Consider the following 21,064-nt stretch of genomic DNA (forward strand, 5'->3'; position numbering starts at 1 on the left):
AGCCTGACCTCACAGAGATCTGCCTGACTCTGCCTCCTAAGTGCTAGGATTAAAGGTGTGTGCCACCACTGCCCAGCCATTTTTTTTTTTTTTTGTAGAGTGATTTTTTTTTTTTTAAGATTGCCTGAAGGAAAGGAGAAGAAGAAAATTAGAAAACTCATAGTGGCAGTCAGGGCAATCTGAAGGGGAAGTGGGTTGGTTTCTGCCAGGGCCTGCAGCTGATGCAAAGACCAAGAGTCAAGGCTCCCACCTCCCACTGGCAGGCCCCCAGGAACATCTTTAAGTCTTCCCGTGTGCCAGTTCCCAGGTCCCTGAAGAGCAAATACATTGCTGCTTCCACTGGTTTTTGATTTTTTTTCCCAACACCTTGACTGGCATCAGTATTTCTTCTAGCCACCAAGGTCATATTCTAGGTCTGTGGCTCTCAAAAGCAGAGGCAGGTCACTCAGTCATGGACAGAAGTTGGTGACATTCATTCTCATGGCTTCCAATTAGCATTCTGTAAATGGTTCTCATTTAACTATTTTCTAGACAGTTATTTATTTCTACTAGAATGTATTACTCTATATTTTTTTCAGTATGTGGAGGCTAAGCCTACTCTTTCCAACCTCCTCCTTTTAGCTCAAGCTCTGGAACATTCTGTGGTGTTTCCTTTATCTTCAGTCACCGAGCAGGCATAACCTTTCTTTCTTCCACAGTCACGATCACCAGCACAACCCTCAGCATCACTTTCCAGTGAAGAGTTTGGAGGAGGTCCTGGAGAGCAGACAGACCTCCAGGGGTGCTATGGGATGTATTCAGAATTACAAGCTCCAGAAATTGAGGCTGAAGTCCTTGTAACCTCACTCTATCTGGGTTCACTGCACTTACTCACTCCAAACCTTGCAATCTAACAATCCGGCCAGTCATGGGAAGCCTTGCTCTCATTGGCCCATAATCTACCTCTTTTGACTCCTGCCCTGCTCCTTCCTAGCAATTAACAGCTGGCAGAGGCTGAGTATAGTAGTATCAGCACTCAGGAGGCTGAGGCAGGAGGATTCCCACAAGTTCTAGTCTAAAAGAAAAAGCGCTAAAATAGAGCAAGTAAGCCTTGATTATTATTATTATTTTATTATTTTATTATTATTGGCACTATTCTGGAATTTTTAAATTGTATTAATCCTCACAAACCCAAGATGGAAGAAGTTATACTATCCCTGCGTTTGAGGCAGAAACTTCATTTTAACTCTTCCCTGAGCCTGAACTCTCTTCCCTTCCCTTGTCCCCATCCTTTCCTCCTCCTCCTATTCTGCCCCACACTGTCCAAGTCTGCCTTTCCCGGCAACTCTTCCTCCTACTCCCAACAGCCAGCTGTCTCTCCCCTGCTCTTCGCCAGCACACACATCATCCCTTTGTCCTGGCCTCTTGGCAATTGGTCTGTCCTGCTTCTGTGATTGTCTGTTTGGGGGCCTGTTCCATTCTCCCAACAGCCCACGTTGTTCCTTAACTGACAGTGACAGAGCTTTAGACTTGCCTTTGCGACGTGGGCACCTATCCAGTGCCTAGCGGCAGCAGCGTCCCACAGCCACTGTCTGTCTGTACTTCAGCTTTGTCCTTCTAGTGTCCCCCGGGAGACGGAGGCCAAGAGCATACTACAGACAATGCAAAGGCAAGAGGCAGCAGGCCCCTCACCAAGAGCTCTCAGGTTATGCTGAGGATTCTCTGTAGACGGCAGAGAGGTGACTGGTCCCCAAACCAGAGAGCAACCAGGTCTCACCTCTACTATCACCATAATCACCCGTCCTGGCTATAGCCTGACCTTCCCCAATGACAGGCAGGAAGGAGATGGCCTCTCCTCTTGTCCCCTCCATTAGAGAAAGACTGCCCTTTGTCTTCTGATTCCTTCGTCTTCTCTCTCTCACAGGTTTCCCGTCTGTCTCCATGGAGTGGCCCCTGCCCCCCTCCTTTTTTCTCCCAAGTCGTTAGAATCACTTGGAATCTAATCTCAGCCATGTTACTGACTTGCTGTGTCACCTTGGACAGATGACTTACTTTCCCACTGTGAGCCTCTAAAAGGAGGCAGAATGACCCAGTGATGATGAGGGGCTGCCGAGCTCCCATGTGTGCTATCCCCTGCACAGTCCTGCCTTCTTGCTGTCCTCAGGGTTCCCTCTCTCTTCATCTTCTCCCACCGGTTCTGTTCTGACTGACCCAGGGGAGCTGGGACTCTGGCAGTGGTCCTAGCCACCAGCTCTGTGTCTCCTGTCCAGATTTGGTCCCAGCTCCATGTGGCCTGTCTGAGAGGCTGGCCTCAAGCCCGGCGGCAACTCCACATTTCTGTTTTTCCTTTTTTTTTTTTTGCCCCCCTCTTTCCCGGAGTTAACAAGAAGCAGATGTGGCGCCCGATGGTTGGAGAGGTGGGGGAGGAAGGGGGAGGCTGGACCGCCAGCCAGACAGGGGGAAGGGAGGGGAAAGAAGGGAGGGAGGAGGCTGGCCCGCCCCGTGGTCACTCTTGTGCCTCTCAACAGCCACAGGGGCAAAGCTCTGTCATCCTTAGGATCCAGTCATCAGGGAACAGAACAGGGAGACCAGAAGAGGGCCAGCTGGAGCCAGGGGGTGGAGGCTCAGGAAACAGTCTCTGAGAGGGGCAGGGACCAGGCACAGGAGGCCAGGGGCCCAGAGAACAGACTCCCCTCAGAAGTGCAGAAGAGGAGAGCGGAAGGAACTGAGGGAGGGACAGACAGGAGCCCGAGGAGGAAAGAGGAGGGAGAGAGAGAGAGGGGTCAGGCCTAGCAGCCAAGGAGGAGGCTTGTAGCTGGGGGCTGCAGGCAGGAAGTGGGATCGGAGCTGGTTTAGCCAGCTGTCCCCTGAAGAGGAGCAGCGGCATCCCCTGGAGGCACGGGTCTAGGCACCAGTGGTCAAGCCGGGATGTGTCTCTAAAGGCGGCAAGGAACACCTCACCATGGCCCCCAGCACCCTCTGGAGCTGCTATCTCTGCTACCTGCTGACCGTAGCCACGGAGGCTGCCAGCTACCCTCCTCGAGGTTATAGCCTCTACACAGGGGGCAGTTCTGCCCTCAGTCCTGGGGGACCCCAGGCCCAGAACTCACCGCGGCCTACCAGCCGCCACAGGTAAGAGTCTGTATCCCCGGCCAGGGCTGGAGGCTGTGTTTGGGGAAGGTTCTCAGAAGGTGGGCAACAGGCTACCTCCCTAATGCGATGAAGAGGAGAGAGGACACCCATCCATCAATGACCCTCCCATGTGCACCTTCCTGTGGGATTCCCAGGACTTTGGTGGCGTAAGGGGGATCAGCTCACACCCCATCTCCCTACGAAGGCCTGCAGTTGGGTGCCCAGGGAGACTACACTGAGGGGCATGAATCAGACCTTCCTGCCAACTGTGTACCAGCCAGCTCGGGATCAGGCAGATCTTTTGTCCCTCTCTAGGGCTTCCTCCACTAATGTATGACTCCCTCTGCTCTGCTCCTCCGTCTGGCTCCACAGCAGCCCACAGATTAGAAGTCAGTGTGAACGGGGCCAAGAGTGCAGCACCACAAGCCCCAGGGGGACAGAAACCATCAGTGGCTTATTCTCTACTTAACCATAGGCCGGACATCTGCCTGCCCCTGCTCTCCTCTGCAAGGGCTGGGTGGAAGCACCATGCGCAGGGGATTATCTCTAGTATCCCTGGTGGTTGGCTTACACAGCTGGGACTTGAGACAGGCCCAAGGAAGGGCACAAGGGAGCGTGAACTTCAGGGTGCCCAGGACCCCACAGTCATGAGACCTGACCTCCCTTTGTGTCTATTTGTTCTTCCGTCCTCCCTGTCTTGAAAAGTCTTTATCTACTATGATGACTAAGACGTGGAATGGGGCCGCCCTTGCAAACCCCCTACCTTTCACTGGTCCTCAAGACCCCTTCATCTTTTGACCCTCCTTCAGCCTCTGGGCCCGCTGGGGCTTGTGTCTTTGGTTCTTTGGCCCAGGTAGGGTTGTACCTACAGGAACTGGTGTGCCTACGTGGTGACTCGGACAGTGAGCTGCGTCCTTGAGGATGGAGTGGAGACCATCGTCAAGCCAGACTATCAGCCCTGTGGCTGGGGCCAGCCCCAGTGTCCCCGAAGCATCATGTGAGTCCCCCAACACATTGGGTACTTAGTGAGAGCTGGGCAAGGGCAGACAGCTGGTGGCTACTGTGCAAAGCAGGGAGTAGGGGGCAGGACAAGACTTTTTGAGAAAAGATTAGGGTCCTGGCTTAGTTGGGGAGCTGCTGCAATCATACTTCCCTTGTCTCCAATCTTTAGGCCTGTTGGTCAGGCCAGCCTCATAGCCAGGAGCTCAGGGTTCTAGCACAGGGGAAGGGGAGGAAGAGCTGGGATTTAGCCCTTGGCTAAAAATCTGATATCTGTCAAGTGAGCAAGCTCACACACGAACTGGCCAGTGAGGGAGACAACCTGGCAGAACCGAGAGAATACAAAGTCTCCCTCTCCTCTGGCCAGGTACCGGAGCTTCCTTCGCCCTCGCTACCGGGTGGCCTACAAGACAGTGACAGACATGGAGTGGAGGTGCTGTCAGGGGTATGGGGGCGATGACTGCGGAGAGGGTCCTTCTTCTGCTCTGGGCCCTGCACCCGCCACGCCACACCCCCGGCCCAGGCCTGGGCGCCCCAACCTATCTGGCTCCAGTGCGGGCAGCCACCTCAGTGGGCTAGGGGGAGAAGGTGAGTCCCCACGTGGTAAAATGTGGGGCCCTGCTGTGCTTCAAGTTGGAGGGAGGTGGACAGAAAGGAGGTAATGACGTCCCTGAGATTCTGCGTGTGTTTATGCCTGCGAGGGTTGAGTGTGTTGTGTGGTGGGGGCCAGGAGTGGGGGTAGATTGATTGAAAGACCTGCAAACCTAGAGCTGAATAAGAAGGCATAAAGAGGATTTGCTCACATACGCCCTCATGCGGCCAAGGTCCTTCCTAGTCAGGAAAGGCTATGGGAGAAGAGGGGGAAATTCCTTTGAGAAGCTCTGTCTGTCCCCATTGAAGACAGTTAAGACTACAAATCCTAGCATGCATTGCACCTGACTACAGGTCCCAGGTCCCTTTCTGGCCCCTGGAGACTACAGGTCCCAGAATGCAATAGTCCCTGTTGCATTTTTCTTTCCTATGTGTATGTGCTAGGACAGGCACACCGGATGCGTGCTCTTTTCCTGCCAAAGAGATAACTGAACTATAATTATGGAAACAGGAACTTCTGGCTGACTGGCTAGCCAGTCAGCACCCTGGCAGGCTTGCTGCAAAGGCTTCTTGTTTGTCCCTGTGGTGCTATAGGGAAATGCCCTGTCATTGCTACAGTGGCATGTGAAGTACTTCACCTTCCCGTTTTGTACTGTTTGACAGCCCTAAGAGGGAGGACACATGGTGTCATTCTCATTTCCCAGATAAGGAAACAGTTTCCAAGAAGTCAAGAGGTCTTAAGGACAAGTGGAAACGATGTGGGTAGGTTTGGTGGCCAGATGGTCTGGATTTGAAATTTGACACGGCCCCCTTGTCAAACTTTTTTTTTCTTGCCCAAATCATCCAAAGGAATGCCTCTGACTCTTGCTGGGACTACCAGCCTAATTCCTCTGGTTCTTGGCTTCCCATGTCATCAAATGGCAAGAGTATCTGCCTAGTAGAAGTTTTAAGAGCTGTGATTCAAAGCTGGGCTCAGGGCATTCGGTGAACAGTGTTTCCTTTCTTTTTTTTCTCTTGCCCAAATCGTGCAAAGGAGAGCCCCTGACTCTTGCTGAAGTTGGGGGAGCAGGGCCTGGGCCCTCAGTCATCTGCTGTCCTCTGTCTTCAGGTCCTGGGGAATCAGAGAAAGTGCAGCAGCTGGAGCAGCAGGTACAGAGCCTGACCAAAGAGTTGCAAGGCCTTCGAGGTGTCCTGCAGGGAATAAACGGGCGCCTGGTAGAAGATGTACAGAGAGCTGTGGAGACGGCCTTTAATGGGAGGCAGCAGCCGGCAGATGCGGCTGCCCGTCCGGGTGTACATGAAACCCTCAATGAGATCCAGCATCAGCTGCAGCTCCTTGACAACCGCGTCTCCACCCATGACCAGGAGCTGGGCCACCTTAACAACCATCATAACGGAGGCACCGGTGAAGGCGGCAGGTCCCCAGCCCCTGTCCCAGTCCCTTCTGGCCTTAGTGAGGAGGTGTTGAGGCAGCTGGACCGGCAGCTGCAGGAGTCTTGCTCCGTGTGCCTGGCAGGGCTGGATGGCTTCCGCCAGCAGCAGCAAGAGGATAGGGAGCGACTGCGCACACTGGAGAAGCTACTGTCCTCCATGGAGGAGCGTCAGCAGCAGCACCTGGGACCTGCCATGGCCAGGAGACCCCCTCAGGAATGCTGTACCCCAGACCTGGGCCAGCAACTGTCAGAGCTGGAGCGGAGGCTGGATGTGGTGGCCGGCTCAGTGACAGTGCTCAGTGGGCGCCGAGGTTCTGAGCTGGGAGGAGCAGCTGGGCAGGGGGGCTACCCCCCAGGCTACACCAGCTTGGCCTCCCGCCTTTCCCGCCTGGAAGACCGGTTCAACTCTACCCTCAGTCCCTCAGAGGAGCAAGAGAAGGACTGGCCTGGGAGACCAGGGAGGGTGGGCCACTGGTTGCCTGATGCTTTAGGACGGCTAGAAAAGCTGGAGGCGCTCATGACCAATGTGAGCAGGGAGCTGGGTGGCCGCCTGGATCTGCTGGAAGAGCAGGTGCCAGGGGCAGTGCAGGCTTGCGGACAGCTCTGCTCTGGAGAACAGGATTCTCGGGTCAGTGAGACCCTCAGTGCCTTGGAGCGCAGGGTACTGGACAGCGAGGGCCAGCTACGGCTGCTGGGCTCAGACTTGCACAAAGTTGGAGCAGCAGGGGAGGCCCAGCAGGCCGTGTTGGAGGGACTGCAAGGGATTGTGGGTCGCCTACAGGAGCGCATGGACGCACAGGAGGAGACAGCAGCGGAGCTCCTGCTGCGCCTCAATCTTACAGCAACCCGGCTAAGCCAACTGGAGGGCCTGCTGCAAGCCCGCGGGGACGAGGGCTGTGGGGCCTGTGGCGGTGTCCAGGAGGAGCTGGGCCGCCTTCGGGATGGCGTGGAACGTTGCTCCTGTCCACTCTTACCTCCACGGGCCCCTGGAGCTGGCCCAGGTGTTGGAGGACCAAGCCGCGGGCCTCTGGATGGCTTCAGCGTGTTTGGGGGCAGCTCGGGCTCAGCCCTTCAGGCCCTGCAGGGAGAACTCTCCGAGGTCATCCTCACTTTTAGCTCCCTCAATGACACACTGCATGAGCTCCAGACCACTGTGGAGGGCCAGGGTGCCGATCTGGCAGACTTGGGGGCCACCAAGGACCGCATCATCTCTGAGATCAACAGGCTTCAGCAGGAGGCCACAGAGCACGTTACAGAGAGTGAGGAGCGCTTCCGAAGCCTCGAAGAGGGCCAGGCACAGGCGGGCCAGTGCCCTAGCTTAGAAGGGCGATTAGGCCGTCTTGAGGGAGTCTGTGAACGACTGGATACCGTGGCAGGGGGACTACAGGGCCTGCGTGAAGGCCTTTCTAGACATGTGGCTGGGCTTTGGGCTGCCCTACGGGAAAGCAACAGCACCAGCATCACACATGCAGCCCTGCTGGAGAAGCTGCTGGGGGGCCAGGAAGGCCTGGGCAGACGACTTGGTGCCCTCAACAGTTCCCTGCTACTCCTGGAAGACCGTCTGCAGCAGTTTAGCCTGAAGGACTTCACTGGTGAGGACAGAAAGCGTGAGAGGGTCCCCTTTCTTTTTTTTTTATTTTTATTATTATTTTTTTTTTTTCGAGACAGGGTTTCTCTGTGGTTTTGGAGCCTGTCCTGGAACTAGCTCTTGTAGACCAGGCTGGTCTCGAACTCACAGAGATCCGCCTGCCTCTGCCTCCCAAGTGCTGGGATTAAAGGCGTGCGCCACCATCGCCCGGCTGAGGGTCCCCTTTCAAGCCCTTTCTTGTTCCCTTCCACCCTACAATAAACAGCAAGGAGGCCTGATCTTCGCCCCCACCCCCGTGCCTCCTCTTTGTCCTGCCCCAGTTATAGCCTTTACTGTGTCTCTGGGAGGCTGAAGTGTGCCTGCAGAGAAGCTGCCAGGGAAGCTGCCTTCCTCTGGTTGCTTAGAGCTGGGATGTGGCTCTGTCAGTCAGGTACCTTGCCTGCAGCCCAGGGGGCCCTTGTCTCCACAGTCTTCCAGGCCCCTGTGTCTCAGCCGCCTCTCTAATGGGAACCGCCACCTCTCCTATCAATTGGAAACTCCCTGTACAGTTGTCCTTCAACTAGCTTTTGTCACCACAGGGCCTTCGGGCGAGGCTGGGCCCCCTGGGCCTCCTGGGCTACAGGGGCCTCCAGGCCCTGCAGGACCCCCAGGACTTCCTGGCAAGGATGGACCAAAGGGGCCCATTGGACCACCAGGTATAGTGGCTGAGACACTTGCTTCAACCAGGGTTGCCTCTCTCCCGGCAGCCCAGGCATAACGCTCCACATGGACAGAGCTTGGCTGAGAAGGGGAAAAGGAAGAGGAAATGGGGGTTCCTAGTGTCTAACAGTGAGTAGAGAAGAAAGTGACTAGCAGCTGAGATGGCCATTTGGCTGCCGGGTATCTTGTTCTCCCTGCCATATTGCAGTTTAATGCTTAGCCTACAAGGGCCATCTGGGGTATGCACAGCCCAGGGCTAAGGCTATGGCCCAGCAGCTGCACAGATTCGACCCTACTTATACTGTGCTTGGCACCTCAATCCTGCTGGGAAACACACCTACACTCAGAGTCCTGCAGGACAGCAACGTTTGTGGAGTGGCATAGGGAGAGATACCCGACTCATTGTCTCCTTTCCTTCTCACAGGTCCTCAAGGTGAACAGGGTAAGTTCTCACTAGACTCCGAAGGAGGAAATGAGCTTGGGACTGGAGGAGGCTAGTCCTCGGGCAACCTGGACAGTGGGGAAGGGGGCTGAGGTTATGAACTAACTCCTTCTACCCCTATTCAGGAGTGGAGGGAGCTCCAGCGGCCCCGGTGCCGAGGGTGGCATTTTCAGCTGCCCTGAGTTTACCTCGGTCAGAACCTGGCACAGTCCCCTTCGACAGAGTCCTGCTCAATGATGGAGGCTACTATGACCCAGAGACAGGTAACCTGGGAGCAGCTGAGGAAATGGGTGAGGTTGGGCAGTGCTAATGCCCGGCTCATGCCGCTGTAGACAAGTACATCTTTTCATGTTGTGAGTTAGAAAGACCTTTATTCCTCTCCATGCGTTTTCACCACAGCTGGACACCGAGAGTGGGGAGGGAAGGGGACTGACAGGCCACAGGTTTTTATAGGGACAGGCTCCTGCGCGCGTCCAGCAGTAAGTGCTGGAGATGCAGTCCAGTGGAATAGCTATGAAAGGACCAGCGGGCCTCTCCACAGAGGGGTGCTGTGCCCACTCCCTCCCCGAGAAACCTTCCCAGACACTGTCTCCCCTCCTGACTGTCATTCTTGTCCCCAGGTGTTTTCACTGCACCACTGTCTGGACGCTACTTGCTGAGCGCTGTACTAACTGGGCACCGGCACGAGAAAGTGGAGGCAGTACTGTCGCGCTCCAACCTGGGTGTGGCCCGCATAGACTCGGGAGGCTACGAGCCCGAGGGACTGGAGAATAAGCCTGTGGCCGAAAGTCAGCCCAGCCCGGGTGCTCTGGGCGTCTTCAGCCTCATCCTGCCGCTGCAGGTCGGAGACACTGTCTGCATCGACCTGGTCATGGGGCAGCTGGCGCACTCGGAGGAGCCGCTCACCATCTTCAGTGGAGCCCTGCTCTACGAGGACACAGAGCTTGAACAGGTGTAGACAGGGTCGGCCAGACCACCAAACTTATCCACATCCACAGAGGCCGCAGAGCCACCTGGGTCGCGGCTCCCCACCAAGGCTGGGGCGAGGCAACTCCGGGGACCACGCCCCGCTGCGGTTCAGGCGTCCAGAGCGGCCGCTTAGCACGCAGCGACTTCGTGGTCTCTGGGACCTAGGTGTCTCCTCTTGACTTTTGGCCTCACTGCCATCCCCACCAGTACCCTCTCCAGGACCCAAGCTGCGGAAGAGGAATCGTCCCTCGCACCTTTTGTTTCCGCAATCCTCGGGGTCCAGGGCTTTCCCGAGCCCGCACCACCGTACTAATCTATTCAGGAATAAAGACACTTAATTTTTTTCTACAAAACATAGCTATTCTGCTCCGGTACTTGTTCGGGGGTAGATAAGGGACAGGACGGGAGGAGACGGAGTTCTATGGTGGGAACCCTGGCTGGTGGTCTCGCTCTCCGCTAAGGCGGGTCACGGCAGCCGGTCCTCCAGCGGCCGCCAGGGGGCGCAGGGCCAACACCACCTCGCCGGCTGGCAACGTTCCCAGTCACGTGAGGCTCGCTGACCTGGCTGGGGCGGGGCTTCGGCTGGGAAGGGTGGGTCACAGCGGCGGGGACGTGGGGAGCGTGTGCTTCGGTGCTTCTACTGCGAAGGAGAGGTTTCAGTTGCCTGAGGCAGCTCGTCTGGGTGGTCCAGGGTCTGGAGTCAGCCGCAGGTGCAGAGGGACCGGAAAGGTGATGCATTAGTAGTGCGTTTTCTCTTTGCATTAGTGGGACTAGCCGGACTCTGTCTGACAACCGAGGCGGAGGAGTAAGAGGTTCTGCCATTGGCCGGATTAGGTAACTCCGGGAGGAGCTCCGCAGGCGGAGGAGGAGCCAGGACAGCCCCTGAGAAGCTGGGACACCTCCAGTTGATAAGAGGCAGAGCCCAGTAGGAATTCCCTCCGCTTGCTGGTAGGAAGCTTGGGGAGCACCCTCATGGAAGAGAAGCAGATCCTGTGCGTGGGGCTGGTGGTGCTGGACATCATCAATGTGGTGGACAAGTACCCCGAGGAGGACACGGATCGCAGGTAGGGGCGCCCAGGCCCCTCGGAGACCCCAGGGCCTCAAAGCCCTGTCTTTGTGCCTGTCATTGCTAACTGGCTGCTAAGCCAGGGATATCCCCGTCGCCATGCAGTGAGGCATGAGTCCAGCTGGAGTGCGGGTGTTCTCTGCCAGGGGAGCCTAGGGGCTCTCAGCGGAAGTGAAGACAGGAGACTTGGAAGACATTAAAAATAAGTCCCAGGGGTTTTGTTGTTTTCTTTTGACAGGGTCTTGCTATGTAGCTCAAGCTGTCCTAAACTCCTCCTTCAGCGTCTGGAATTAACTATAGCGCTGCACTGGGCTGGGACATGACTCTGTTAGCTGGTTCCCATCTCAACCCTAGGACCTAGTGGATTGTCAGAATGCCCGCTCTAGAGACTGGGCTGAAATGATTCTTCCCTCCCAAGGGCACAACAGCTGATAAGGTGCCATACTTTCTTCAGTCCCCCCTCCCCGCCAACCGCAAGCCTATGCACTTCCAATTTACCGCCTACTGCTAAAATAAAACACGGGGTAGCTAACAATGAGTGATTAAATTAAATTGCTCACAAACATTTAAGAGCCTGGAGTTTGAGCCTTACCTAGCTCAGGGCTGGCTGGCAGCATAAGCAAACCTGGAGCCTCTCAGGGTTAGATAGGAAGAAACTTGGCTCAAGTTTTTTCCTGGCACTAAGTGCCAAAAGAAGTCTACCAGAAGTCTTTTTACAAATACGGGCGAACATCTTAGTGAATGTACTCTGAACATCCACCAGTTGTCTGGTGGAAGCTGAAGTGTCCTTTGACAGATTTTATCTTTACTTCTGATAAGGGCCACTCCATTGTGCTGCCAGGCTGTGAAGGCATGGCTACGGGGTGGAACATTGGCTTTCTAAGATTGTCTCTTGGCTATTAGTTGCCTCAGCGAAGAACTGGGCGAAAGAAAGTTCAAGGCTGACCTCTGGCAAGACACTGAGTGCTGAAAGCAGAAATGAACTTACAGAGGTGGGGAGGCTGGGTGCTCTTGGCGTTTTGGATTCAGAGTATTGTCCCCTGTGCTGTCTCGGGCTCCCTGGGAACTGTGAAAGCACCATTCCGATCCTTTCCTTAGATGAGGAAGCTGAAGATTTGGAGGAGCCGAACCGTGTTTATCAGGCCACATACCAAACAAGTGTCAGGGCAGTGACTACAGCGCACGTCTCCAGTTCAGTGCATACCCTTTCTGTCTCTGTCACCATGGAGTTTAGCCTTTGCTTTGAGTTGCTTTATTTGCCCGAGGTTAGAGCCCTTGCCAGGGGTGCAGGGATAGTGGTGAAGGGGGAGATCCAACCTACTTACTGAAATAGAGCCACCCCTACAACTTGGTGCTCGGTAGGGAGATAAGGTTTTCTTCTCTCTCTTTAAAAAAAAAAAAAGGTTTATTATTTTTATGTATGTGAGTGTTCTGCCTACATGTGTGTGCACCACATGTAATCTCGGTGCCTGAAGAGGTCAAAAGAGGGCACTGAATCCCCTGGAACTAGAGTTACAGACGGTTGTGTGCACAGTGTGGGTGCAGGGAGTTGAACCTGGATCCTCTGCAAGAGCAACAAGTGCTCCTAACTGCTGAGGAGCCCTCTCCAGCCCTCCTCTCTCTCTTTAATTGACGTATCTGTTTTTATTTTATATGCACTGGTATTTTGCCTGCATGTATGTCTGTGTGAGGGTGTCAGATCCCCTGGGCTGGAGCTACAGATGGTTGTGAGCTGACAAGCAGGTGCTAGGAATCGAACCCAGTCCTCTGGAAGAGCAGACAGTGCTCTGTGCTCTTAACTACTGAGCCATCTCTCTGACCCTGTATTTCAGATTTATTGACTTTATGTGTATGAGCATTTTGTCTGCATGTATGTATTTGCACCACTTATGTCCCCGATGCCTGCAGAGGGGAGAAGAGGGCTTTGGATGCCCTGAACTGGAAGCATGGATGGTTGTGAGTCACTGTGTGGGTGCCGGGAACTGAATCCTGGTCCTCTGCAAATGCTCTGAACCACTGAACCATCTCCCCAGCCCTAGGCTTTTTCTTATTCCAGGAGAACTCGTGTGTTTCTGCCTCCCAGTTCTCCAGGGATTGTATTTGAATCAGAAGACGTGTAGCACCACACTCTGCTAGAACCAAACACCACATTCCCTTGAGCTTGTTTGCCTGAAGGCTAAGAGAAGGGGGACCCTTTATCCCCTGCTGATAGGACAGGTTCCATGTGGAAGGTAGATACTGTCAGAGGTGCCTCTGGAAGAGCCCCCCCTGTTTGTCAGGTTCCTGCCCTCAGGGTGTACCCCCCTCTGCAGACCTGTGGCTGTGTAGCATGTCTGTTTCTGGGTTCTGTTGAGCCACCCAGAAGAGCAAGACTGAATAGGACCCAATCCTTCCTGACATCTCCACCCCACCTGACCCAAGGACTCTCAGAGCTTGGGTGGGGTTCACAGTCAGAGATGACCTGAGAGGTGACTCCTGTTTCCCAGAGTGCATGTTGAGGAGGGAAAAGATCCCCACACTGAGCACTTCTGCACAGCTTGAAGCTTCAGCAGGACCTTGAAGGGTTTCACTGTGACATCTCATTGCCACTGAGGAAGAGATGTCCCAGAATTGAGAGGGCCCCAGCAGGTTTCCTGGTTCACAGGTGGACACAGTTACACACTTGAATACAGCCCAAGATGGGGTGGGGGCAGACCCGCAGCCCAGCCCTGTCCCATGAATGAGTCTCAGCAGCTCTGTTTAGAAACTGATCTGAAACAGATTCATCACGGCTCTTGCACTCTGTGGACTCCTACACCGGGGACCGGGGTTGGTCCTGCTTCCCCCAGGACCGGTCTGCTGAGGCTGTGGGGATGTGCCTTGTGCTTTCCAGGTGCCTATCCCAGAGATGGCAACGTGGAGGCAACGCGTCCAACTCCTGCACTGTTCTTTCTTTGCTCGGAGCCCGCTGCGCCTTCATGGGCTCGTTGGCCCCTGGCCATGTTGCCGAGTAAGTTGGGGAGGAGGGAGTAGCTGTTGAGGGGATGCTTGCCTGCAGGGTAGGGTGAGAGGAGAGTTGCCTGAACCCTGGGTGGGCAGGGTAGAAGAATGGTGGGTGGTGACCCACAGGGGAGTCCCAGATTCCTTGATCCTTCTGGGGTGATCCGTCTGCTGGTCGGGTGCTAACCCCATTCCTGTAAGGGTTCCGTTTCCACAGCCTGCTGCAGAGCCTGCTTAGACTGCCCACCACCTCCCACCTCCTTCCTTGCTTTCTGTAGAATCTGCCTTTGCCCTTCTCACGACCCTTATCCTTGCTGTGTTTGATGTAAGAGGCAATTAGGGACATGCTGTACCCTTCCCTGCCTCGGGGCATCCAGCATCCATGGTCACAGGATGAGGGCCCACAGCTGAGGATTAGGGCCACTGCCCATGTCCTCACTGTAAGTAAGTACGAAGAGCACACTGCTCAGGACATCCTGAGGTCACGTGTTAGCATTGGGCCCAAAACCCATTTATGGTGGAGGCCGCGGTCCACAAGTGACCCACGCGCCTTCTCCATGTCAACTACAGCAAGGACCCGAGAGCCCTTTGACTCCTGGCACTGTCAGCTCAGCACACACTTATCGGGAGGAGTGGCCCATACTTTGCCCACTGCGGGCACTGGGGCGGACTGCCAGGTTTCTGGACTGTAAAGCAGAGCCCTTTGATCCCTAGTTTGAGGGGGATGTTCCAGTCTTGGTGAACTGGAACAAAGCGAAAAGAGTGAGAGACCCTGTCCTGCAGATGGGACAGTAGTTCCTTCCTACTGGATCTTGTTTAGATGGTGGACTCTCCTTCATGGAGCAATCATATTGGTGTGTGAGCTAGTCAGAGTTCCCTCTACACATTCAGCAAACATTTAATGAGCACCTACCGTGGGCCAGGCATGGTGGGTGCAAAAAGTCAGTTAGCAAGCCAAACCATATTTCTAATGCTTTGGGGGAAACTCTAAAGGGACCCTCGAGTAGTCAAGTCAAGGGATGATGCACTGTGTGGGTCCTACAGCTCGGTCCAGGTTAGGTGCTGCTGAAAGGGAGTCTGCTCATAGGGCAGCTGGGCCGCTGGGCACAGTTGCTTGCTCTGGGGTTTCCTGGGAGGAGTGGCACCAGCCTCCCTGCTGTTCTGAGATGGGCTAATCTTGAAGTGATGTCCCTAGGCTCATTCTAAGTAGAGGGCATTGTGTGAACTCGTCCTGGACCAGGTGCATATTTACAGGCCTCCCACAAGTGCACCAGTCCATTGCCCATAGGGGCTAGTTCACATCTGAGAAGCCAGTACTGAACAGGTCCCTTTAGGCAGCACCACTTCCAGGATGGTCAGCTGGGAGGAAATGTAAGATGAGGTACCATGGCAAGATTGGAAGGGACCCCAGAAAGCATCATGCCAAGAGGATGAACACGCAGAGGGCAGCTGGGAGGGGTGCAAAGTATTGCCTTGACGTTTAATTATTAATTCTGCCTGGGTCTCACAGGAACCAGGCCACACGACTCACACATAATGAGTTCAATACAGGCTCTGGGCCCCAACTCTACCTCTAGCCCTTCTAGCTTTAAGGGTGGGGGCGAAGCTTGAACTGGACTGAGATTGACCTGGAATGTTGGTGTTCCTACTTCTCTGCTACCCAGGCTCTGCACCCTGCCTCTTCTGCCCCCTGCCATCATGACCTGTGGCAAGACTGAGATTGCCAGTCCCCTCCTACTTCCTCTGCTCATCCTCTTGCCTTTCAGGGTCCCTGGTGGCCCTCCCTTCTAGCTCCCTAAACTCTTGCCAAACTGCCCTTCGGGGGGGGGGTGATTACTCCACCCCGACAGTTTTGTCCTGGATGACCTCCGCCGACATTCTGTGGACCTACAATACGCGGTCCTTCAGACGGAGGGCTCCATCCCCACCTCGACGGTCATCATCAACGAGGCCAGCGGTAGCCGCACCATCCTGCACGCCTACAGGTTTGTACAGCTGTCTGCGCTTTGCCAGCTGCTGTCGCTGTCGTGGCTCCGCTCGTAGGACAGGACCTTTCTTCTTTCACAGGCCCGTGTGCGCCAGTGCACCCTTCCCACTCCTGGGGGAGGTCTAGGCTATGTGTAGCTCTAACCTGTGTCTCCTTGCCCTCTCCCTGGCTCGGGTCCCTCCCCCAAAGCTTCCTGGTGGCTGACTTCAAGCAGAGGGGCGTGGATGTGTCTCAAGTGGCCTGGCAGAGCCAGGGAGATACCCCTTGCTCTTGCTGCATCGTCAACAACTCCAATGGTTCCCGTACCATAATACTCTACGACACGTAAGGGACCCTTGGCCTTGCCCTACCACAACCCACCAATCAGTGCCCACTCTGACCACTGGGCAAACCAATGGCTTTCCGCCCATGGCTTCTCTACACCAGAAATTGTCCCCATGACAAACTGTTGGGAAATTTTTTAAATTGTTTTCAATTAGGGGAAAAGAGAGGTGGGAAGGGGTCAGCTCTGCCCTGCTTGGTAATTTGTTCTTGCCCAGCACAAGAGTGGGCAAGCAGGCAGACCTGTAAAACTGTAATTGATGATATGATTGCTTCAAAATTAGTCAATCAGCAGCTTGGGTCTGGGTGTGGGAGATGGAGACAACCCATATAAATAAAGCCTTGACGGGCTAAGGGACCCACTGGGATTTCTTGAGCCTGCAGCATGGCATCAAGGAGCTGATGTTTGGGCCCCTCCAAAGGTCCTGGTAGGATGAAACCAAACCGCACACACCACTGGTATGCACGGCTGAAGGAAGGGGAAAGGGAACGCCAGATCAGCGGGTCAGGACTGTCTAATAATACACAGACGAGCATTCCTTCCGAGTCCCACTCCCAGGTGCCTCCTGGACAAACCCAGAAATTAAGTTTTTAAGTTTAGCAAGAACCCTAGTACATGGCAGATACTGGACGAAGGCTGGCAGGGGGACAAGGCTAAGGGCCCCAGGGTTCATGCCTTCCTTACTACCGAGCATGCCCACTGGGCCTAGGTAAGCTATGTACATCTCAAAAGTGAGTGGGCATTCACATATTAAAGGTGACTTTCAGATTAGTTGATCTTTGTCATCTGCTTGATAAGCAAGTGTTGGTCAGCAGCGACTCTGATCAAGGATGCACGTGGTACTATCAAGCAGAGACAGGAGGAGCCCGGGAGAAGTGTTTATTGCCTTCTGGCCTGGGTCCAGGTATATTCCCGTACATCGCTCCAACTGCAGCAGGCCCCGGAGGCTAAGGACTTTAAGTCCTGTGTACCGATGAGAAAGCAGCCTCAGAAAGGTCCACGCCACTAGCGAAGTGGATGGAAGGTGCCGCGCGGCACTACAGAGGTCACAGGCTGTGCGATCAAGGCGTGTCGAGGCCAACGCTTTCCTGGGTTTCCACACCTAAACCAGCCAAACATGAACTCTTCCTCAGAGTGCCAACTTTGACCTTAGGGATGAAGTGTAAAGCGCAGCTCGGGACAACGTGTTCCCTCACTGGCAAGTTCCCAGCTGGAGACTGTCACTAAGGAAAGTTCGGGCTGGGCGTCCTTGGGCTTTGTAATTCGCGGGGCCATTGCACGCTGGGAGCTGTGTGCTCCAGCGAAGGGCCTTCTGGGAAACGTAGTTTCTTGCACTCTAGGAGCTGTGATTTCCGAGGAACGCTGAGGGGTACTGTCACAGGTTGCAATTGTGTTTATCCTTAGATAACGTTAAACACCTAAATTCCAAAACAAACAAACAAACAAACAAACAAACAAAAAACCCACAGCAAAGTGAGACAGGGCTCAGCCCTGTGTTTCCCAGCTTCCTTCCATGCTGCAGGTATCGCTACCAGGCACAGGGTCCAGTCAGAGAACCTAGCCATGGTTGACCTCACCACGCTTCTCTTTCCTTCCTGTCTGGTGATGTAGGAACCTGCCAGATGTGTCTGCCAAGGACTTTGAGAAGGTTGATCTGACCCGGTTCAAGTGGATCCACATTGAGGCAAGCCCTGCCCCACCTGTGTTCCTAGGGGCTTAGCCTGCCATGGTCAGCCTCTTCCATGATTTCTTTGAACCATGGAGTGCTATCAGGATAATGAATAGCCCTCCCCCATTCCTCTCCACCCTTTCTTATGTTTTCCTCTGAGGAAACTGAGGTGCAGAAAGACCGGGGGATACATCATATAGGCACCAGGCAAAGGTCAAGGCTGGCTCCCTCCTGGTATTGGCCTCTGCTGGCTGTTTAGGAGTTGACTTCTTTCACTTCTGAGGAGACAGGAAGGAGAGGGCCTGAAGGGAACTAGAACCTTCTTTTCAAGGGAGAAGTTTTAGGATCCAGATGGGAGGAAGCCTTGAGAAGTCCAGGCTTGTCATTTGATTTAATGTAGTTTCTTCTCGTGTCTCTCCACCTCCTATCTCTTCCTATCTCCATCTCCTCTTCACTTTCTCACCTCTTTTCTCTCTTCTCTCTTTGTTCTCTCTCTCTCTCCCTCTCCTCTCACTCTCCCTCTGTTTGTCCCTTTGGGATTTTTGTTGTTTGTTTGTTTTGGTTTTTGTTTTGTTTTTTGAGACACGGTCTGACTGTAGGCCCGGCAGACTTTGAACTCACAGCGATCTGACCTCCTCAGTTTCTGTATGCTGGATTAGAGGTGTGCGCCACCACACCCAGTCGCCCTTTGCTTTCTTGTTTCTTTCTCCACCACGGCCTTTCCAGGGTCTTAGTATGTAGGTCAGCTTGATCCGGAATTCACAGTCCTTCCTGCCTCAATCTCCCAAGTGCTGTGGTCACAGGCGTGCAAAGTCCAGCCTCTTTTATTCTTCAGTCTCAATTTCAAAATGGAAAATTAGGCTGATCAGGTCTGCCAGGCCCATGACAGTCCTAGAATTATGCTTCTCCAGTGGAATTTCAGCCCATGTTCCTCCTACCCCTCTCCCTCCTCACCCAGAGTTCCTGATATCAGGGAGGGAAGAAGAAACTCTTAGCAGCCAGGCTCTGATCTGCCTTGTCCTGCCCCAGGGCCGGAATGCATCAGAACAGGTGAAGATGCTGCAGCGGATAGAACAGTACAATGCCAAGCAGCCTCTGTCCCAGAGAGTTCGGGTGTCAGTGGAGATCGAGAAACCCCGGGAAGAGCTCTTCCAGCTGTTTTGCTATGGTGAGGTGGTAAGTGCTCTGCAGCTTCTCTTGGTCACCTCTAGCTGACTGGATTCTTAAGAGAACTAGAGAGGACCCTGGTCCTGCCTACCAGGCTCTGAGTATCAGCTTGGCAGCTCCCAGCAGGTCACAGCTCCTCAGTTATGGTAGCTGGAAGTAGCTCAAAAGTAGAGCGTTCCGGCCGGGCGATGGTGGCGCACGCCTTTAATCCCAGCACTCGGGAGGCTGAGGCAGGCGGATCTCTGTGAGTTCGAGACCAGCCTGGTCTACAGAGCGAGTTCCAGGACAGGCTCCAAAACCACAGAGAAACCCTATCTCGAAAAACCAAAAAAAAAAAAAAAAAAAAAGTAGAGCGTTCCTACTTAGGTAAATACATAGGAGTGAGGATGGACAGAACGCAGACAGCCATGGGCATCTCCTTGTGCCCCATCCCCCACCCCCAGTCTTTCCCTCTGCTAAATGAAGAAGGGAACCTCTGTGCTCTGAGGTTCCCAGTTGTTTTGTGCCCCTCCTCCCCATAGGCAGCAGGTTGTGAGAGCCATAGCAATGAGAGGAGGGTGAGGAGGAGCCTGGTACAAAGAAGATTTAGACAGGACTGTGTGGAAGGGAACTGAGGCGATAATCCCGGGATCACAGCTAAAGCTAGTTGGACACTGTCTGGACGCTGTTCATTGGCCTTGGTGTCAGGCTGATCCTCCCTCCCCCAGAACTGTCTCTAGGGACTCTAACATGAAGCCACTATGGAGAGGGCTCTATAGCCCCGGTTGCCTTATTTTACTGATGAAGAAACTCTCCCTGAAGGGTTAGGCTGTGCGGGGAGCAGACAAAACAGAATCCACTCTTGAGAGCCAGCCTGGTTTGATTTCACCCCAAGATGGCGCTCCAGGCTCTTTCTGGGTTTTGAATTACCTCAGCCCATAATAAAAATACCAGGCCCACAGTGTCACAATTCACAGACTGTATTTTAGCACAGTTTAAGCAAGCATAAAATGCGTCCCTGTGGGCTGTGTCCCTGTGGGATGCCATGCGAGGCATTTACGTTACTAAGCCGGAAGAGCTGTGCCAGAAGAGGTTATAACCTGGAGGTAACACTGGCCGGCTGTAGCGAGTGACTCATTAGAGTGACTGCCCACAGGTGTTTGTCAGCAAAGATGTGGCCAAGCACCTGGGGTTCCAGTCAGCTGCAGAGGCCCTCAGAGGCTTGTATGGTCGTGTGAAGAAAGGGTGAGTGGGGAGGCCAGGGAGGAGTCTGAGGGGGCTGGGGGATGAAGGGGATCAACACCCACTGAGTGGGTCTTACAGGGCTACACTGGTCTGCGCCTGGGCTGAGGAGGGCGCTGATGCCCTGGGCCCTGATGGTCAACTGCTGCATTCGGATGCCTTCCCACCGCCCCGAGTAGTAGACACCCTGGGGGCTGGAGACACCTTCAACGCCTCTGTTATCTTCAGCCTTTCGAAGGGTGAGTCCCTCAGCAGGGGATCAGGGCAGGGCTGGGCGTCCCTCTCTGAACGCCAGGCTGAACCTGCCACTTGTCTCTTCTCAGGAAACAGCATGCAGGAGGCCCTGAGATTCGGCTGCCAAGTGGCTGGCAGGAAGTGCGGCCTGCAGGGCTTTGAGGGCATTGTGTGAGAGGTGGGCAGTAAGAGGCACCAGCTCAACACCTCAGAGGCTGGCACCATTGCCTGTCATTGCCTTTTCCACTTCAGCCAGCCTGGCATCCAGCTGCCCTGTTTCCTGGGCAGGTGGCGTCTGCGGAGAGAACTCTGTCTGTGTTCATGTTTCTGGATACCTCCAACTCCATTCTGTAGATGCTCGGAGCAAATAAACCTTCCCCAAGCCAGCTTTGTCTGTCTGATTTTTGTTATTGGTCTATTTTTGTTTTCTGTCTGCTCATGCAGCCCAGGGTTGGTCATGAACTTGACGTTTCAGCGTCCCTGTGCTGGAATCACAGGTCCGGCTCATTTGTCCTTCTTGATGTTCAGACTGCTCTGGTTGAGATTCCAGAGCCTTTTACACCACACTCCTCCATCTTTTTTTTTTT

General features: G+C 54.4%; 2 protein-coding genes across 6 annotated transcripts; both read left to right on the plus strand.

The window, feature by feature from the left end:
• The first annotated feature begins 2,495 nt into the window (after positions 1-2,495).
• Emilin1 (elastin microfibril interfacer 1) lies at positions 2,496-10,238 on the plus strand. Its single transcript, XM_005371345.2, has 8 exons — positions 2,496-3,111; positions 3,983-4,108; positions 4,478-4,698; positions 5,810-7,726; positions 8,301-8,417; positions 8,846-8,863; positions 8,989-9,126; positions 9,484-10,238. The coding sequence occupies exons 1-8, from the start codon at positions 2,942-2,944 to the stop codon at positions 9,819-9,821; spliced, it is 3,045 nt and encodes a 1,014-aa protein (XP_005371402.1). The 5' UTR covers positions 2,496-2,941; the 3' UTR covers positions 9,822-10,238.
• Positions 10,239-10,426: 188 nt separating this feature from the next.
• On the plus strand, positions 10,427-20,863 carry Khk (ketohexokinase). 5 transcript variants are annotated; one of them, XM_026778125.1, is made up of 10 exons: positions 10,427-10,561; positions 10,667-10,896; positions 13,771-13,887; positions 15,728-15,862; positions 16,054-16,188; positions 17,798-17,870; positions 18,885-19,031; positions 20,158-20,246; positions 20,325-20,482; positions 20,567-20,863. In XM_026778125.1, exons 2-10 carry the CDS (start codon positions 10,805-10,807, stop codon positions 20,650-20,652), a joined length of 1,032 nt encoding a protein of 343 aa, XP_026633926.1. In that variant the 5' UTR covers positions 10,427-10,561; positions 10,667-10,804; the 3' UTR covers positions 20,653-20,863. The 5 variants fall into 5 exon arrangements, with proteins under 5 accessions (XP_026633926.1, XP_013210671.1, XP_005371404.1 ...); XM_013355217.1 differs by having other exon boundaries at positions 10,427-10,896; XM_005371347.1 differs by lacking the exon at positions 16,054-16,188 and having other exon boundaries at positions 10,427-10,896.
• The last annotated feature ends 201 nt before the right edge of the window (positions 20,864-21,064 follow it).

Source organism: Microtus ochrogaster, unplaced genomic scaffold (assembly GCF_000317375.1).
Source record: "Microtus ochrogaster isolate Prairie Vole_2 unplaced genomic scaffold, MicOch1.0 UNK106, whole genome shotgun sequence".
NCBI classification, from domain to species: Eukaryota; Metazoa; Chordata; class Mammalia; order Rodentia; family Cricetidae; genus Microtus; species Microtus ochrogaster.

Bases quoted from the DNA above. Each gene is read 5' to 3' on its own strand.
- Emilin1 (XM_005371345.2), top strand. From the start codon at position 2,942: ATGGCCCCCAGCACCCTCTGGAGCTGCTATCTCTGCTACCTGCTGACC. The intron at 3,112-3,982 runs GTAAGAGTCTGT...TTGTACCTACAG, and splicing joins CGGCCTACCAGCCGCCACAG to GAACTGGTGTGCCTACGTGG. The intron at 4,109-4,477 runs GTGAGTCCCCCA...TCCTCTGGCCAG, and splicing joins CAGTGTCCCCGAAGCATCAT to GTACCGGAGCTTCCTTCGCC.
- Khk (XM_013355217.1), top strand. From the start codon at position 10,805: ATGGAAGAGAAGCAGATCCTGTGCGTGGGGCTGGTGGTGCTGGACATC. The intron at 13,888-15,727 runs GTAAGTTGGGGA...CCACCCCGACAG, and splicing joins GCCCCTGGCCATGTTGCCGA to TTTTGTCCTGGATGACCTCC. The intron at 19,032-20,157 runs GTAAGTGCTCTG...GACTGCCCACAG, and splicing joins TGTTTTGCTATGGTGAGGTG to GTGTTTGTCAGCAAAGATGT.